This window comes from Caretta caretta, chromosome 27 (genome assembly GCF_965140235.1).
Source record: "Caretta caretta isolate rCarCar2 chromosome 27, rCarCar1.hap1, whole genome shotgun sequence".
NCBI classification, from domain to species: domain Eukaryota; kingdom Metazoa; phylum Chordata; order Testudines; family Cheloniidae; genus Caretta; species Caretta caretta.
This window is the reverse complement of record NC_134232.1, coordinates 16,571,575-16,589,982: the sequence shown is the minus strand read 5'-3', so window position 1 is coordinate 16,589,982 and position 18,408 is coordinate 16,571,575. Positions and strand designations below refer to the sequence as shown.

General features: G+C 41.5%; 2 protein-coding genes across 9 annotated transcripts in view; one reads left to right on the top strand and one right to left on the bottom strand.

Moving 5' to 3' along the window:
* Nucleotides 1-18,408, top strand: part of MPP3 (MAGUK p55 scaffold protein 3) — a 114,066-nt gene that overhangs the window by 94,687 nt on the left and 971 nt on the right. For 4 of the 8 annotated variants that reach the window (XM_075123719.1, XM_048830430.2, XM_075123718.1 and 1 more), the window contains exons 18-19: nucleotides 62-184; nucleotides 1,919-2,077. In XM_075123719.1, coding sequence (XP_074979820.1) covers nucleotides 62-184; nucleotides 1,919-2,077 — 282 coding nt within the window. Of the gene's footprint in view, nucleotides 1-61; nucleotides 185-1,918; nucleotides 5,657-15,526; nucleotides 16,769-18,408 lie in introns of those variants that run through there. The other 4 variants (XM_075123722.1, XM_075123721.1, XM_048830432.2 and 1 more) reach the window with 4 other exon arrangements.
* On the bottom strand, nucleotides 6,264-17,746 carry CFAP97D1 (CFAP97 domain containing 1). The gene is made up of 6 exons (XM_048830439.2): nucleotides 17,626-17,746; nucleotides 15,683-15,753; nucleotides 15,077-15,195; nucleotides 12,427-12,550; nucleotides 8,087-8,146; nucleotides 6,264-7,024 (listed from the first exon to the last, which is right to left on the bottom strand). Exons 1-5 carry the CDS (start codon nucleotides 17,744-17,746, stop codon nucleotides 8,087-8,089), a joined length of 495 nt encoding a protein of 164 aa, XP_048686396.1. The 3' UTR covers nucleotides 6,264-7,024.

The following is an 18,408-nucleotide window of genomic DNA, read 5'->3' as shown; positions in this document are numbered from 1 at the left end:
CTTATCATGTAAAAGTTTTCCTTAACATACATAAAAAGCTCATGTATATTTCTACTCACAGGCAGTAAAGCACCTGAGAACACCAGAGTTTAAACCGTATGTTATATTTGTGAAGGCTCTGGTTCCAGAAAAGAAAAAAAATGCACCAACATCTCCAACTTCAGAAGAAATCTCAGCCCCACTTGTAAGTATTTTAACCTCAGTTCTTAAGTCACTGAAGAAGCCATATTTGGAATATTCATAAGAGAAATACCTGTCCCTCCAGTTGAGTGAGATAACATAACTGGCTCTAGTCTTATGATGGAAGTCAGGTTGAGAGTTCTAAGTAGCTACATTCATGTGGCAATTACCTGGGAACTCTTTTTGCCTTCCTCTATTATGTCTCCTTGCTGATGGGTCAGTATGGACAGCAAAGCATCCTCCTACAGGACATGCCTGAGATGTTCTGCAGGATAATGATATCCAACAAAACTCTGATTTGAGATTCAGATTTTATAAGCTGCTACACAGTTTTCAGAGCCCCCGTGCTAAGGTGAATACAACTACCATTATTTCAGCTGCCACACCTTCATCTCCTATATTAATTTACTTAATTTTCCTAGTGTGTTTTGCCTTTTAATTTTACAAGTGTCTTCGTGCTGCATGACTTTTCTTCAAACACAAGTAAAACAATAAACACAGTTGCTGACATAGTTGTTTCACTGACTATTAGAGATATGAAATAAGCTACCCAGGGAGGCAGTTGTAGGAGAAAGTTGAATGTTTCTTGAATTCATTTAGAATTTGTTTCTGCAGTATGGAGAAAGGGCAGGCAGATAATCCAAGAAGAGTAGGCAAATTATTCAGTGTTCTCATGTTCTTGCACTTTTTTCTAGAGAAGGTTTGGGATAGTATGGGAGGCATAAAACATACAATTTGCAAAGACAACTTGTATCTGGGTGAGGGGTAAATCTGCTGGATAATCCTGTTTGTTTGTTTTGGGCCAGAGGTATGGTTTCTTCTTAGGAAGACTACTTTGTGTTTGGCTCTTACCATGCAAATCCTCTTGGAGGCGGGGTGGGGGGCGGAGTTGAGAAACAGGCTTGTTTTCAGTTTAACACCCCCCACCATGACTTGAACAGAGTTAGAACTTCAGAGGGAGATTCTGCCCCCTAAAATATAAACCATGTCAGGAATGCAGGAGGAGTAAGAATCTACTGTTTGTAATAGTACAAAATATTCAGGTTCACGCCCGTGGAAACTACTAGTGTAGTAGGATTAGTTAGTAACCTTGTTGTTCTGCCACTGAGCAGCCTACGTAAGTGCCCATTTTGCCTTGTGACTGGAGAGTGAAGACCAAGCTGATTAGGCTGTTACTTATTGGTGGTCCTTGCATTACAAGAAGTGTAATCTTGCAAGGAAGAGGAAACGAAGCTGGTTGGTATTATCTCTTTAGAGAAGTACCAACACACTATTGTTCATTTATTTTGGTAATAAAGTGTGTGAGTTCACATGCACACTGCCTGTGGGATCCTCCAAAGTTTCCAGTGAAGTGCTCAGTGTTGTTGAACTTGGGCACATCTGTTCCACTGTCATTCTTTTACTTTTGAAGGGAGTCTGGTTGGCACCTGAGTTTGGTTAGGCAGCACTTTTGTTACTTTGAGTGCAATGCCACATTTTCATTTTACTCTTGTAACCATTTCAAAATCCCTCACTCACCCTTTCCATCCCTGAGGCCATATCACTCCCAGCACTAGCACCTTGCTCAAACTTGATAGCAGGAATTCATTTTATCCTTTCACATTGGCAATAGCTTTTTTGTTTCATTTCCTTTCAAAGTTGTTAGAAGCTTGGGGAGGATACAAGGAAGCTAAACAAGTCATGAGAAGGATAGAATGACTATTGCAAGTTTAATATCTTCTCACATATTGGCCTGCAGGATGAAGAACAGCAGGACATTATTAATTCGGCAGCATTTATCGAAGAGCAGTATGGCCATTTAATTGACACTGTGCTGCTGAAAGAAGACCTCCAGAGTGCCTATAATCAGTTGAAAACTCTGCTAGAGAAGCTGAATGAGGACTCATTTTGGGTGCCAGTGAGTTGGGTTAGATCATAGCCTGCTCTCACATGTCAAAAGGAAAGCCTATATAAAATGTGCTGTAAATGTAAGGATTATAAGAGGGAACATGTCAGCTGCACTCCAAAACTGCCAGCTTGTCTAGAAAGGAATATAAAAATGTCCTATCAATCAGAAGCTGACATGGGGTTCCTGAACCACAATTTTCAGTAGCGTCATTTAAAATTTTGAGTGCTCGATGTAGATTGATTGATAAAAATTTAGTGATTTTTAAGCTTTATAAATACTTTGTGATACAGAGTGAAACTTCACCTACTGTCTAAGTTTCCATCCTGCCAATGGCTATGGAAACAAGTATCTTAACTCAGACAAATGGTCCCAGAGAGTGTAAGGAACAAAGCGAGCCTTGGAGATTAAATCTACATGGCTGCAAGACTTTTTTCCAAATACTTCAGGAAGTTTGGATATACAGAATTTTTTAGTGTATAGATGAAAATGCAGATGTAGTAGGACTTTGGAAACCAATGACAGTTCATAATTTGCTGAATCTGCTATTGATAAATAGTACATTATCTACTTAGGAGTTCCTGCTTTCCATTTGCCTGTCACTTTTGATCTTTCCTATATATCAAATCCTTTAGCAATGGCTTCAAATGTAAACCCATACTTATTTTTGTCTTAACAATATGAAGTTATTGTTAAGCAAAATCACTGTAATGGATTTTCTGTAATGGAATCCACTCACCATTGAGGCACCCACCATTATGTGCTCCTCATGCCAGGCATCGTGTTGCAGCTCTCATACCATCTCCTTCACTGAGTGCTGTGACAGTTACTCTGTCAGGTAACTTGGCCCTCTGGCTGGGTCACAATCTTTTATTCCACCCCTCCTGGGTCATAGTTGTCCAAACTAGGCTTCAAAACTGTTTTTAACAGAATTAAACTTTCCACCCTCTCTGATGCTCTTCTTCAACCAGTTTCTTCCTGTTACCCAGGGTCCCTCCCAGGCTGCTTTCTGCCTAGATAACTTTCCTCACTCAGGGCTCTGCAGGAACCATCTTGCTCCCTGCCATCTCTTTCCCCAGTTGGACCCTTTCAGCACTTAAACCTTGGTCCTTTTATACAGGAATCACCTCATTTCACTCAGGTGAAGCCCGTTCTGTAGTCAGGGCTGGATCAGCCCCAGGCTCTCCAGCCCACAGAGCAAGCCACCCTGTTACATTCCCCCTCCAAAGAACAATAAGTAAAATGTTTCTCTTGTCTAGATTCAAAACAGTATTCAATCACATTATTCATTCAGGGTCTAATATGGGCCCTAATCTACTCAAATCTGGAGTGGCTCTGTGTGGTTACTAGACCCTGCCCTGTTCATGTGATCTTGCCATTATGTAAAAAGACCATGCATCCCAGGTTTTTTATGAAGTTCTTGGAACTTCTTATGGGACACATGAAATGTTCCAGTTTTTCATTTCATCTATCAAAATGTTCAGGTTTTTAATAACTACAAAATGTTTGTCCAAGATCAGTTCCACTCTTAAAGTGTTTTGCACACTGTTTCATTCTGATCAAGAAGTGAGCATGTGCTTTGTGACAATCATTGGGCAGGGTCAGTGCTTGTCTTTAGACCACATTGCAATACAAGTCTAAGACTGACTCAGACTGGTCAGTGCAAAACCCCTGCTCTGGCCCCAGGAGGAAGTGCTGGTGGTCCTTCTGCTCCCTCCTTGCTATTGTCATTGGAAGGAAATGGTGGTGCTCAGCTCTTCTGTGATTTTCTGACCCAGGCAGCATAAATCTATGAAAAGCGAGTCAATGCCAAGAAATTCAGTTTTTTCCTGACCTTAAGAAGGTTACCACAAAAAACATTTGGGTTTTGATTTTGAAAATATGGTCAACTTACCCGTATGGTAAAAGGTAGAGCACTGTGATCAAATAAGTCTTGGCGTAAAAGAGATGGGTCAATTAATCAACTCCCATCACTACAACCGTATGTTATTGCAAGTATCAAGTCTCTCACATAAGTCAACAACCTATGGTAAAACAAATGAATCCCAGTAACATGATAGAGTCTTCAATGAATTATAGAGTGGAGGAGAATTTCTAGTGCTGTGAATCTGAGGAGATGGGTCGTCAATATATTTGAAAAGAGTTATATCACCTGGATGGAGCCAGGTATGCGTTATATGGCCAAAAGCAGGGCTTTCCACCATCCCTGCATGTTAAAGGCTCAGCCCATTCAGTGGAGCCCAGGCCTGAATTTGGCATATTAACATTTTACCTGGTTTTTATACCAGCTCACTAAATGCATAAACATCTTTTGCATCTTGTTTCTGTTGTAAAATAGCAGAAACTATGCTCCATGAAGAAATTCTGCTGTTTTCCATATTATTGATTTAGTACATTATGTTTTATAGGCAAAAGTAAAATGACCTGGCCAAAGGACCTTATAGTCTGCAGGTAGACCAAGACACAAACTACCAACAGAAATGTAGAACTACAATGTCTGAGACCAGTAAAGAAACAGAAATGAAAATCCCCCCCAGCCCCACTGTGCATACCACACAAAGAATGTTGGTAGACACTATGTGAGAATTATTGTTGCTCAAATCCATTTCCTTTCACCCCCAACTACTGAAACTCACAACTACATTTATATCCAGACCCATCTCAGTTCATGTACTTTACCACTCCCTTTCGCTTCCAATAGTCAGTGACCCAGATTGCACGCACCCAGTTCCTGAAAATGTTAAAAAGTCTCTAAAAAGACACTACCCAACATTAGCAACAATAATCTCCTTACTGATAATTTTACTTAGTAATAAAACTAACTGTGAGGCTGAAATTATGGTTGTGTATGATTTTGGAGGCAGGCTTGGCTTTCCACATAGATTTGCCCCAGTCCTATGTTCCCCTTCCCCACCCCACTTCTGAATGGAAAAAAATGATAATTTTTACATCTATAGGGGATGTATTATGCTTTATATAAATACTTAGCAGAGGCAAGGGGACCTGGGAGTGGGTGAGCATGGAAGGGTAGCTGGGGCCTATGTAGATATGCATAAAATTCAGGCAAGGATCTGGGTGGGAGCCGGGGCTCAGAAGTGAGGTTTACAGGACCAGCTGATGAATCTCTCCTCTAGCTGACATACAGTCTTCACTGCCAAAGCAAGTTTTGGTTGAAGTCTGCTCCTCTCGCTGTCCTCCTTACCTCATTAGCTTCAACAGAGGGAGGGATAATGGAAATCTTACAACAAAAATTTCCCCAGGATACCAAGATTGTTGGTTGAATTTTCAAACGTGACTATGGAGTACAAGTCCCCTGGAAAGTCAGTGGGAGTTGTGTGCCTGAATAACTTAGGCCAGAGCTATGCTAGAAGAGGTTTGCTGGTATAGCTAGAATGGCAAACTCTACTTGTATAGACACAGCTTATATTAGGGAAAAGGTGCTTCCCCCTCCTCTCCCCAGTCCCATGCCAGTATAGTCACATTTACCTCAGGGTTCAGAGGAGCAGCCGGGTTAGTCTGTATTCGCAAAAAGAAAAGGAGGACTTGTGGCACCCGAGAGACTAACCAATTTATTTGAGCATGAGCTTTCGCGAGCTTCAGCTCACTTCATCGGATGCATCAATGGATCCGATGAAGTGAGCTGTAGCTCACGAAAGCTTATGCTCAAATAAATTTGTTAGTATCTAAGGTGCCACAAGTCCTCCTGTTCTTTTTACGTTTACCTTAGGTTCTTGGCAAAAAGTGACAGTTCTAACGGACATACTGGCAAAAGTGTATAATGGAGACCTGGCCTTAGGTGTTGAGGGAAAACTCCACCTTGTCACCTCTTTGAGGAAGACACTTTCTCAGGCTGCTGGACCTGTAGTGGCCTGCCAGCGAGCAGCTCTGGACTGCCAGATTGGGTTCCTCTCTGAAAAGCCACAGGTATTTGCCAGAGAGAAACAGCGCCTCCTCCATGCCAGAACCACAAAGCCTGAGTGTCCAGCTGCTTTGCCTGCAAGTCTTTTCACACTCTGCCTCGCCCACCACATCCGAGAGGGGGTAGCTCACAGGCAGTGATGCTGGACAAGCGTAGCTGGTAGTTGAGGCACCACTTCCATTTTATAATCGCTGGACATAACTCTTTGAAAGCAATTTTAAACTAAAGAGTAAAATTTCACACTAAGTGACTTTGTGACAATACCAGATGGAAAGAGGGTGCCTTTGTGTAAAATAATCAATGCGTCTGTAGATTTATTGCAGATTACTAACAGCTTTAATACATCCAGCTAGACATGATAAAATATATACCATGTGTCACCATGAACAAGGATGTAGGTTAGATGAAACATCATTCTCTGTTCTGTAAAATAATATCAACAGAAATCTACTCAGTGCAGGAATTACTATCAAACCACTTGCAAAATAGTAGCAGTAAAAGTACAACATAGGTTCAGTTTGCTTTATAGTCCAGTAGATCCCAATAGAGGAAATAGTTGCTAAAAGAACCAAGACAAACGGAAATGTGCAGATTTTATAAAATATTTAAAATTACAATAACTGAAAATGTCTTATGGTCTAAATTGGTATCAAACACAGCGCTAAAATGTCATTTACAATCTGATTCATCTAATAAATGATATTTGCCTCCATTTCTATCCTGTGCAGGCATCAAACCCTGTAGTTAAACACGATCGCTTTTTTATTAATTTGGGAGTATTTTGATGTGAGTTTTTTAGGTGCAGTTTTGTTTGTAAATTCAAAATAAATTATGGCAAAAGTAGACATATATGTGGTGAAGATTTTGGGGCTGGAGTGGGGAGTTGCACTTTTATAGGAAAACTGCATTCATTCAATGCTCCATTTTATTTTACAATCCTAAGAAAACATCAGCCAGTTGTGATATGTATCCCTAACAAGCCATCAGACTTTCAGGATGTGCTGAGTCTCTGCTGTATTATCCATGCCTGGTGTATTCTCCTGCAATTTGGAAAGAAAAGAGAGGGAGGGGAACTGAAAAAAATCAGTTGATAATGAAGTGTTGACTCCATGAGGAGTTATGCCTGAGTCTCCAATTCAGCAAAGTACATTAGCACATTGACTTCAGCAAAACCTTAAACACATGCTTAAATATTTTGCTGAATCATGGCCCAAGTGTGAGGTCTACAGATTGGGCATCCTGGGACATTCACAAATAATTTCTTTATTCTTTTAATGTCTCACACTTTACAAATCTTTTAGGGCATTTCTTTAATCTTTTTGCCAATTTTGTCCTTTGGCAAACACCAATTTCCTCCTTTTTGCATTTTGAGGTTATGAAATGAAAATAACTTTTGCCTCATCTTGCCAAGACCTCTTGTTTACTCACCAGCCCCATGTTGTCAATCATCATATAAAGGCAAAACTCTAACTCCTAATAAACCAACTATTAAGCAACTAACCTAATTTAAAGTTTCATTTATTATTTAGAGCTCAAGCATTTCTGCAACAGCCAGGGCCTCTGGAGAGGGGTTACGGGGAACTGAATGATGATAGGCAGGGCCCCAACTGAATGGGTACAGAGGGGAGTTGGGAGGCGTTTGGACTGGCACCAGCTGAAGGGGCTTGTGGGGCAAAGATCTCAGCTGGCTGGAATAGGAGCAGATGGAAGAAGGTGGCAATATCCATACTTCATACACTTTGCTGGAACAAATTCAGGGCAGTGCTGATTTGCAGGCCCTGTGGGGCATCAGGTAAGTTGAGAGAGGAAAGGATTGTGATACACACACACACACACACACACACACACAATCTTCCCCCTCCCCCCCGCGTTATTTCAGAAGATGCCATGTTTAAATGCAAGCTACCAGGTCACTCAGCAGTCCTGCATTTCATGGGTGAGCAGGCAGGATCTGGAGCAGTCTCTCCTAGGTATTATGCACATGCACTGACTGCAGCAGGGGTAAAATATACACACACAAATCAGGCTGCATCACTAACAACACTTTGTGACAGCCACATACAGTTTTAGAAAATGAATAAAGCCAAGGCAGAACTGTATACCTAGCTATCCTGAGAAGCAATGAGATACCGCGTGGTATTCCGGATATAGTGCCGTGAATTCTGCCAACGAGAAGGAAAGAGTAGATTTGTCAGTGACACTAATTATCTATTAAAGTGACTATTAGGATTGTAATTAAAACAAGTACACTGTTTGGTCATGATGCTTTTTTGTTTTCCTTACACTTATGCATCCTGTTCCTTCAGTACTTGCGTTTCTTCATTGTAGCAATTAGTCATTAATGGGCTTAGTCTGGTCTTTTGTGGATTGCTCATCCATGTTTTCTGTTTTATTAGTAGTTAGTGTAAAAGCCTGAGGCCAAAAGTAGACCCTGATTTTGGATTCTTCTGATTTGGGCATCTCAGAATGAGGTGTCTTGGGTCTGATTTTCACATGTGCTGTCTCCCAGAATTCTAGTTAAAGCCATGGGGAGCTGAAGGTGCTTGAGTTGGGCATCAAATAGCAGAAGCCACTTTTGAAAATGTAACATTTTTATCCTGATTGCAATCAAGAAATTAAAAGATGTATTTTTGAGCTACCAAAAATGTGCCACACCTCTCACAAAACAAGCAAAGACATAGACCCTGCCACAGAAAGCCCACATTCTAAATCATGTGTTTTAATTAATTCCTGTCTATAACCTTGATACAGAATTCTATTAGTCTCTTGAATTTCCGAGAGCTGAAATACCAGGACACTAAGGTTATCTGGAGACCCAGATCCTGCTTAACCCTTTTGATAGTTATGCAGCATAGAGGAGGCTGTAATGGGCCTCTAAATCATCTTCAGTAACTGAGGAATCCAAAATGGGTTCAGCAAATTTGTTTTAAAATGAGAGACAGAGACATGACAATTATTGAGTAAACTCAATAGCCTTCCTTCAACAATAAGCTGCAGCTGTTCCATAGCTTTGTTTCCTTCTTTGGAGGGAGTTTTGTGGCTTTGTGAATTTTATTGCATGGGTAAGAAGTGACTTAAGGGAGACATTTAATTCTGTGACAGAGAAATTGGGGTTGGCATCTTTTCACAATTACAAGAGAGAACTATGCTTTTGAAGCAGTGTGTGGGAGAAAATGCATATACAACCCCAGTTCACTAATAACAGGGTTTGTACACTCTGCTCCCACACTCTGCTTAAGAATTTACCCAGACTCTCAAAATCTGTCAATGCTGCAAAAAATAAATTAACTGAAAGTCAGTGCTTTGACTAAAAAATGTGAAGTCTTAGTTCCTGAATGGCAAGTGGCACATAGATTATGCCACAAAGAAGGGAATAATGCCTATTACCCGCTGTCTGGGCTGAGAAGCTCACACAGGTAAATCATGTTTCAGGTGTTGCTAAGACTGCAACATGAGGTGGCTCTTCTAGCCATAAAGTTAGAGAAATGCAATGTTTCCAGTTTAGACTCCAGTGACTTCACAAAGTGTCAGTGAGAAATCAGTCACTGCTGTCAGTCAAATTAGGGACCCTGGCCAGAAATTAGGGCTCAGACTCTTCTTTCAGTGGATTTGTCACTTATTGCAGTTTGTAGCTAACAAGAAAAAGCCAGAGCCTAAAATCTTGTTCAGGCACAAACGGATTTTACATCTGAAATCACGCATGTGACTAGAGGCTGATGCTCACATTTAAGTTATAAACACAGCATAACAGGTGTAGTTTTCTTTTTTTGTACTAAAAGGTCATATTAATTGAGAATGTCAGAGTAAAAGGTCAACGAAGCTCACTCCCCAATGAGAGAACCCTTATTACACTTAGACTCCATCCCTTAAGGGAGCCAGCCCTTCAGCCTGATGAACAGGGAGATGTTTTTCATTTAATAAATACTTGACAAGGCATTAATCTAATTCTAATGAATTCTCCCCTTTTCCATTACCCAAGTCTTGCTGATTACCACAATGGGTAGCTTTAGGGAGCAATTATATCTAGCCCACTATATGATTAACTAAGTAGTATTTGATTTAACAAGATCCCCTCCATATTACTGTGCAATGGTATTGGGCTTGCCTATACCTAGATAGACATATACAAATACACCTATGCAACAAAGTAAAAGAAGCAGTGAGAGGCAAAAAGGCATCCTTTAAAAAGTGGAGGTTAAATCCTAGTGAGGAAAATAGAAAGGAGCATAAATACTGGCAAATGAAGTATAAAAATACAATTAGGAAGGTAAAAAAAGAATCTGAGGAACAGTTAGCCAAAGACTCAAAAAGTAATAGCAAACTTTTTTTAAGTACATCAGAAGCAGGAAGCCTGCTAAACAATCAGTGGATGATCGAGGTGCTAAAGGGCCACTCAAGGACAATAAGGTCATTGCGGAGAAACTAAATGAATTCTTTGCATCGGTCTTCATGGCTGAGGATGTGAGGGAGATTCCCAAACCTGAGCCATTCTTTTTAGGTGACAGATCTGAGGAACTGTCCCAGATTGAGGTATCCTTAGAGGAGGTTTTGGAACAAATTGATAAATTAAACAGCAATAAGTCACCAGGACCAGATGGTATTCACCCAAGAGTTCTGAAGGAACTCAAATGTGACATTGCAGAAGTAGGCTGTAACTTATCATTTAAGTCAGCTTCTGTACCAGATGACTGGAGGATAGCTAATGTGATGCCAATTTTTAAGAAGGGCTCCAGAGGTGATCCCGGCAATTACAGGCCTCTAAGCCTGACTTCAGTACCGGGCAAACTGGTTGAAACTAGAGTAAACAACAATATTGTCAGACATATAGATGAACATAATTTGTTGAGGAAGAGTCAGCATGGTTTTACTAAAGGGAAATCATGCCTCGCCAATCTACTAGAATTCTTTGAGGGGGTCAACAAGCATGTGGACCAAGGGGATCCAGTGAATACAGTGTACTTAGATTTTCAGAAAGCCTTTGACAAGGTCTCTCACCAAAGGCTCTTACGCAAAGTAAGCTGACATGGCATAAGAGGGAAGGTGCTCTCATGGATTGGTAACTGGTTAAAAGATAGGAAACAAAGGGTAGGTATAAATGGTCAGCTTTCAGAATGGAGAGAGGTAAATATTGGTGTCCCCCAGGGGTCTGTTCTGCGACCAGTCCTATTCAACATATTAATAAATTATCTGGAAAAAGTGGTAAACAGTGAGGTGGCAAAATTTGCAGATGATACAAAATTACTAAAGATAGTTAAGACCCAGGCAGACTGCGAAGAGCTACAAAAGGATCTCTCAAAACTGGGTGACTGGGCAACAAAATGGCAGATGAAATTCAATGTTGATAAATGCAAAGTAATGCACATTGGAAAGCATAATTCCAACTATACATATAAAATGATGGGGTCTAAATTAGCCGTTACCACTCAAGAAAGAGATCTTGGAGTCATTGTGGATAGTTCTCTGAAAACATCCACTCAACATGCAGCAGCAGTCAAAAAAGCAAACAGAATGTTGGGAATCATTAAGAAAGGGATAGATAATAAGACAGAAAATATCATGTTGCCTCTATATAAATCCATGGTATGCCCAGATCTTGAATACTGTGTGCAGATGTAGTTGCCCCATCTCAAAAAAGATAGATTGGCATTGGAAAAGGTTCAGAAAAGGGCAACAAAAATGCTTAGGAGTATGAAACGGCTTCCGTATGAGGAGAGATTAACAAGACTAGGACTTTTCAGCTTGGAAAAGAAACGGCTATGGGAAGATAAGCTTGGGGTCTATAAAATCATGACTGGTACAGAAAAAGTAGATAAGGAAGTGTTGTTTACTACTTCTCATAACTCAAGAATTAGGGGTCACCAAATTAAATGAATAGGCAGCAGGTTTAAAACAATAAAAGGAAGTATTTCTTCACACAATGCACAGTCAACCTGTGGAACTCCTTGCCAGAGGATGTTGTGAAGGCCAAGACCATAACAGGGTTCAAAAAAGAACTAGATACATTCATGGAGGATAGGTCCATCAATGGCTATTAGCCAGGATGGGCAGGAATGGTGTCCCTAGCCTCTGTTTGCCAGAAGCTGGGAATGAGCGACAGGGGATGGATCACTGGATGATTACCTGTTCTGTTCATTCCCTCTGGGGCACCTGGCACTGGCCACTGTCAGAAGACAGGATAGTGCGCTAGATGGACCCTTGGTCTGACCCAGTAGGGCCATTCTTATGTTCTAGATACATCTATACCCAACATAAGACTGTTGTGGTTTGCTTTAATAAAGGATGTATATGCCCAGAACTACAGGATCCAGAGAAACCAGCCAACAGCTGTTCATGCATATTTTGGTTTGGAAAACTTTCAGATCAGCCAATTCATCTTCTGCGCCTTGTTTAGTCTGACTATAACTGCAAATAGTGTTTCCAAGAATAAAATGATTATACATGCCTGCCAATCAATCTCAGACTTCCTACGATCATATGTAGGTTTAGGATCACCAAGTCGCTTCAGAATCCCCTGGTTTTCAACAGTGATTCTCACCATATCTCTGTTCTGCTTCTCCCTATTTGAGCTGCAAAAAACAAATGTGAATGAAAACCTTATTTGTAAACCCATCGAATACTCAGAATCTTTGTGCTGAATGGCTGACACTAGTGAGGCATGTGCTGACAGTAACAGGTGGCATATGCTCAGTGAAAATAATTTTTATCTGTCCTCGGCTAAGGGGCATAACTGATGTATTTCACTGAGTCTGCTCACTGATGATTGACTCCAGTTCACAGCTCTCCTATAAAGGCTCAATAGCAGATGTTGCCTGAAACCCAGAGTTGTGAAATCATATTTTTTGGCATAAGTGTCCCCTGTTCCCTCCACGCTGATTTCTAAATTTATGATTGTTGGTGACTTTGCAGCATCCCAAACTGTAGCAGGTGTCTCCCAGTGCATATGTAGCCCCAAACAGCTTACACTGTATCACACGTGCTGCAGGAAAGAAGCAACAGAACAGAAATGAAGGGTGTAGAAAGGAAGACAGTAATAAAGTCATGCTGCTGCTAGCAAAGACATGTGCACCACATACATGGAATCTTGTCTATAGTTTTAAATGTACAGAAAGAAAATACATCTCTCGGTTGGCTCGCTTCAGATGGGTGTCCTAGTAGGAATGGATTATAAGGAGGGGCATGAACGTGGCACGGGTGGTGATATATTGATAAACCAGTTTGGAAGGGCATTCCATGACTGGGGAGGGCAGCACGGGAAAAGGCTGGATTCTTGAGGGAGAATGGGTGTACTTCATCTCTGTCGTGACTGGACTGTGGGCAGTCATGCCTAGGGTTTAGGATGAGTCAGAAGCCAAGTGGCAGGCCAGGTCAGGCTAGCAGGTGATCAGAGGTGGAGACAGTGCTGAAGGGCAGACTGAGCCTCAGGCATCAGAGGCAGGGGGGTCAGGTTACCAGCAAATCAGAGCCTGAGGATAGTGCCAAAGAGCAGAACCTGAGGCAGGGTTGGGAGATCAGTGTCAGGTAGTGCAGGAGAGGCAGTCCTAAGCAAGGGAAACAGTTGCATAAACAACTTCCTGTTCCTCTGCTTGGTTTAAATTGAATTAGGGAACTAGTCAGGGTCCCCCCTACCCCCAAGTTCCACTAATCAGATCCAAGGACTGGAGGCTTCTGTCAGAGGTGAGCTTCCTGCTCTAGTGACTGTTACAAGGTCACTGGATGGTGGGTTGGAACATACTGGCTCCCCCCGACAGTATCAGGGCTGGAAGTGCAGAATGGGTGAGGGCTCATGAAAGACAAGGTTTGATAAGTGTGGGGGACGGGGGGGGCAGAGCTATGCAGGGCTCTGAAGGCGAGGAAGGATGGGAAGCAAAAACTTGTTGTGGAATGAGAGCAGACAGTCGAACAATGTGGGTGGGGGAGAGGCTGATAGGGGGTGAGAGATAGGCCAGGAAGATTATCTTACTGGACACATTTTGCGTGGACTGGAGGGGGTGATGTGGGTGACAGGGTGGCCAGAGAGGAGAAAGTTGCATCAGGCAGACAGCTGATAATCAGGACCTGGGTGCGAGCTTTCGCTGGGTGCTTGTCTGGGAGGCCAGGTACAGTTGAGTTGGAGAGTGCACAGAAAAAAGTAGAGCAGGCCAAGGACAGAACCTTGTATAGTCCGGACAGAGAATAGGTAAGGTGAGGAGACACCCCTACCCCAAAAGAAGGACAGTCAGAGAGGCAGGAGGACAGAGAGAGAGAGAGAGAGTGTGTGTGTGTGCACATGCGCGCAGAGGAAATGAATGGCAGCATCAAAAGCCATGGAGGGGTCAAGGAGCATGAGGATGCAGTTGAGGCCCATGGATTGGAGCAGAGAGCAATTACTGCCTTGTCCCATTCCCTCCCAGAAACACATAAAAGTGACTTCCATGGAGGGGTGAGGTGGGTGAATGCTGCCTTATTGGTGCAACTCCAGCTGCTTCTGCCAAAAATGGCCCTTTTAAGCCTGAGGGCATCGTCTGGCCTCAGATGGTACCGCGTTCCCCAAATGCACCAGTTCAACTTCTGAGAACAAAGGAGTGAACATGAAAGGGTGATAACTGAGATAGCTCTGCCTTTTGTGGAGTATGAGGTCTTTGCAGCTGCACTGTCTGCTGTACGTTTGTGCTATGCCCAGCACAATAGGCTTTGGGCTGCTCCTGTAATCCAAATAATGAAGGGTTCACGTAGAGTTCATGCACCTGGAAACAGTCAGGGCACACCCTGAGTGTTGTGTAGGAGCAGTGCACACACTGCTCCGTCCAAGGACATGGACCATGGGAAGTCGCCCAGAGGACATGAACCGTGGGAAGCTTCCTTGGACTGGGCTCAAGGCCTGAGAACAAGGACTGTAGTAGATAGAGGCTGGTAAATAAGAATATTAATCAAAGTCATATTATTTCCTTTGTTGATGCCTTTTGCGGTCGGAGTATGTAATGCGCAGGGGGGAGAGAAATAAAAGGGAGGATGGAAAGCTAACAGGCAGAAGCCCGTCGGCAGACCAGCCTGCTTGCTTGCCTAAAGCTTTGTTCTGTCTTGTATTTGAACCGCAACAAAATAATACTATCTACCTCCTCTGAAAGTATTCATTCCAGCAATCCACCATCCCTGTCCCACGCTGAATGGTAGCTAACCTCTCTGCCAGCTGCTTGTTTTCTCTTTCGATTCTACCAATTCTCTTCTGGTCCTCCTGTGCAAGAGACCCAGTTTTGTGACATCACTCTCCTGCTTCAAATCCTTCCTCAAGCACTTTATTGGGTTAGCCTCCCATTAACGTCCACTCCCATAATCCACTGCCTGCCACGCCTGCCAGCCAGCCCCCCTGCCCACTCCTGTCATCCATCATATCCATAACTGCCATGCTCTCTGCTTGTCCAGCACTACTGCCCTCCCCACTATATTTCATCAAAATAAATATATGTATTTTAAAGAAACTAACAAGACATGCAGAGGCCAGGCGCATCTTTGATCCTTTGACTATGGTTTCTGCATCCTCTCACTCTCCCCACCCGCTTTCCTAGGTGTGAACCCTTGCTGTGCCACACCCAAAGTCGACTGTATACCCCGCTCTTTACTTATCTGAAGCGCTGCCTGATCTTTATGGCACTGTGCAAAGCATGATGAATAAACCTCGATTAGTACAGGAGCTAACTGAACACACATGGAAAGAAGAGTACCTGAATCTTGCTCATTTTAAAGTGATGGTGAGTTTGTGCACGTGGGGGTTTATTATCAACACGAGGTCTTGCTTGAGGAAAAAGACAAAATCAAAATGAATATTTTGCTATGATGAGTCTTTAAGAGCTGCTGACACCCCACTCCCTTTCCCCAGTCTTTTGTTACTTAGCACAGCATCATAAGAACACAAAACCGGTCATACTGGGTCCATCTAGCCCAGCATCCTGTCTTTTGAGGGAATGAACACAACAGGTAATCATCAATCGAGCTGTCCTGTCATCCACTCTCAACTTCTGGCAATGAGAAACTCGGAACACCCAGAGTATGGGGTTGCATCTCTGACCATATTGGCTAATAGCCATTGATGGCCCTCTCCTTCATGAACTTAGGGGTATGTCACGGTCTTCCAGGGGCTACATCAACTCATCTAGCTATTTGCCTTGTTTTACAACAGGTTACATAAAAAGCACTAGTAAAGTCAGTACAAACTAAAATTTCATACAGACAATGATTTGTTTATACTGCTGTATGTACAATACACTGAAATGTAAGTACAATATTTATATTCCAATTGATTTATTTTATAATTATATGGTAAAAATGAGAACATAAGCAATTTATCAGTAATAGTGTGCTGTGACACTGCTGTATTTTTGTATCTGATTTTGTAAGCAAGTAGTTTTTAAGTGAGGTGAAACTTGGGGTATGCAAGACAAATCAGATTCCTGCAAGGGGTACAGTACTCTGGAAAGGTTGAGAACCACATTCTTTTTGACCCCCCCCATTATAGTTTGGCTTTCATAATATCCCCTGGCAACGAGTTCCACAGGTTGACTGTGCATTGTGTGAAGAAATACTTCTTTTTGTTTGTTTTAAACCTGCTGCCTATTAATTTAATTGGGTAACACCTCGTTCTTGTGTTATGTGAAGGGATAAAAACTTCCTTATTCACTTTCTCCTCACCATTCATGATTTTGTAGACCTTTATCACATCCACTCTTCCAAACTGAAACATCCCCATATTTTTAATCTCTCCTCATACAGAAGGAAAGGAGTACTAGTGGCACCTTAGAGACTAACCAATTTATTTGAGCATAAGCTTTTGTGAGCTATAGCTCGCTTCATCAGATGCTGTAGCTCACGAAAGCTTATGCTCAAATAAATTGGTTAGTATCTAAGGTGCCTTTTCTTTTTTGCGAATACAGACTAACATGGCTGCTACTCTGAAACCTCTCATACGGAAGCTGTTCCATCATTAGTTAATTATTAGAGAGCACCTCATATTTTTAATATATTCATTTGATCTCTGAATCAGAATAAACAGAAATTAAAGAATCTTAACTTCAAATTAATAAAAAATCCAACTGTCCTAATAATTTTTCCATCAGCACTTGCAGGTCAGATACAAGATTTTTCAATATACATGCATATATATATATATATATAATATTTTTATCAATAAATCTATCTGATTACTAGCAATGCCAATTTGATAAACTCTTCTCAAATAAATTGTGTAAATCCTCTGATACCACCTATCCTCCAACATAAAAAGAAACTCTTAATATGTTTCGGTATAAATCTGTAAATCTGTAAAATTATGAAGTTCTGAGAAAGTTTCAAATCCTCAAGAAACCCTGTGTCATTCTGTGAATCCACTGGCTCTCATCATGGAAACTACAAACTAACAGGAGTGTCATCTTAAAACATGGGTCTGGTCTTATCTTAAAAAGAGAAAGTACCCGTATTTCCCAGCAGGATTTCCTCAAGCCTTCTTTACTTATACAGAGTCCTGACTGAAGTTCCCATTTTTCTGGTGTATATAATTTACACTTTCTGAGTTCTGTGGCTAGCTATCCTTCAGGAAAATATCTCATCTGGTTTTAAAACCTTTTAACTGTTACTTCAAAAATGTGGAGGAGAAATATTTAAGAAAACATACCGAGTTCTAGTTTGTTCTTGTGAGAGAGGTAGTCACCAATGTCCAGTTTTTTCCTCATGTTAGTACTCTGCCTGTGATTAGCAATAATCACCGGATATGCTAAGTACTCTAAACTGCTCATCTTTGCTGTTCTAATCCCAGGTACCAAGTAAGGAGGTAAAGCCCTAGTGTAAAATGAGTTGTACCACTCAAAGTTGCCATAGATACTCCACTTATGACATCAGAGGTCAGCATTTGCTATAGGAGAAAGCACTGTAAGCATAACAAATCATTTTGGTGAAATTATCCAACCAGCAAGCAACTTCTCACTGCAGATAAATATTTCTTAATAAAAATAGCTTACTCACACAGCCAAATGCTCAAAAAGGATTCTAAATCTGTAGCTTTTTACATGCTTCTTATAATTCCTAGTAATATTGTGCATTTGTATGTTTGTTACCCCACCCCCTCCCTCTGTTTGGAACTAAATGCAAGACTCATTTCTTTGATTTGCCTTTCCCTCAATAAATTCTACACACATGCAAGCGTGCACATGCAGCATCCCTCCCCCCCCAATCTCTCTATAAACTAATCAAGTTATTCTTCCTCCAGGGTAGGAAGGAAGATCAATTATTTCTACATTTAAAAACTTGGAAGGTGCTGAAATAATATAGTGATGGGACCATATAAGCACCTAGACAGATAATCTGTCTGGCTCAGGAAACCGTGCATCCCATTTTAAGTGAATCTTCCACATTCTTAGAATAAGAGACTTTTCATTGGAACTCTCTAATTTGCCTTTCT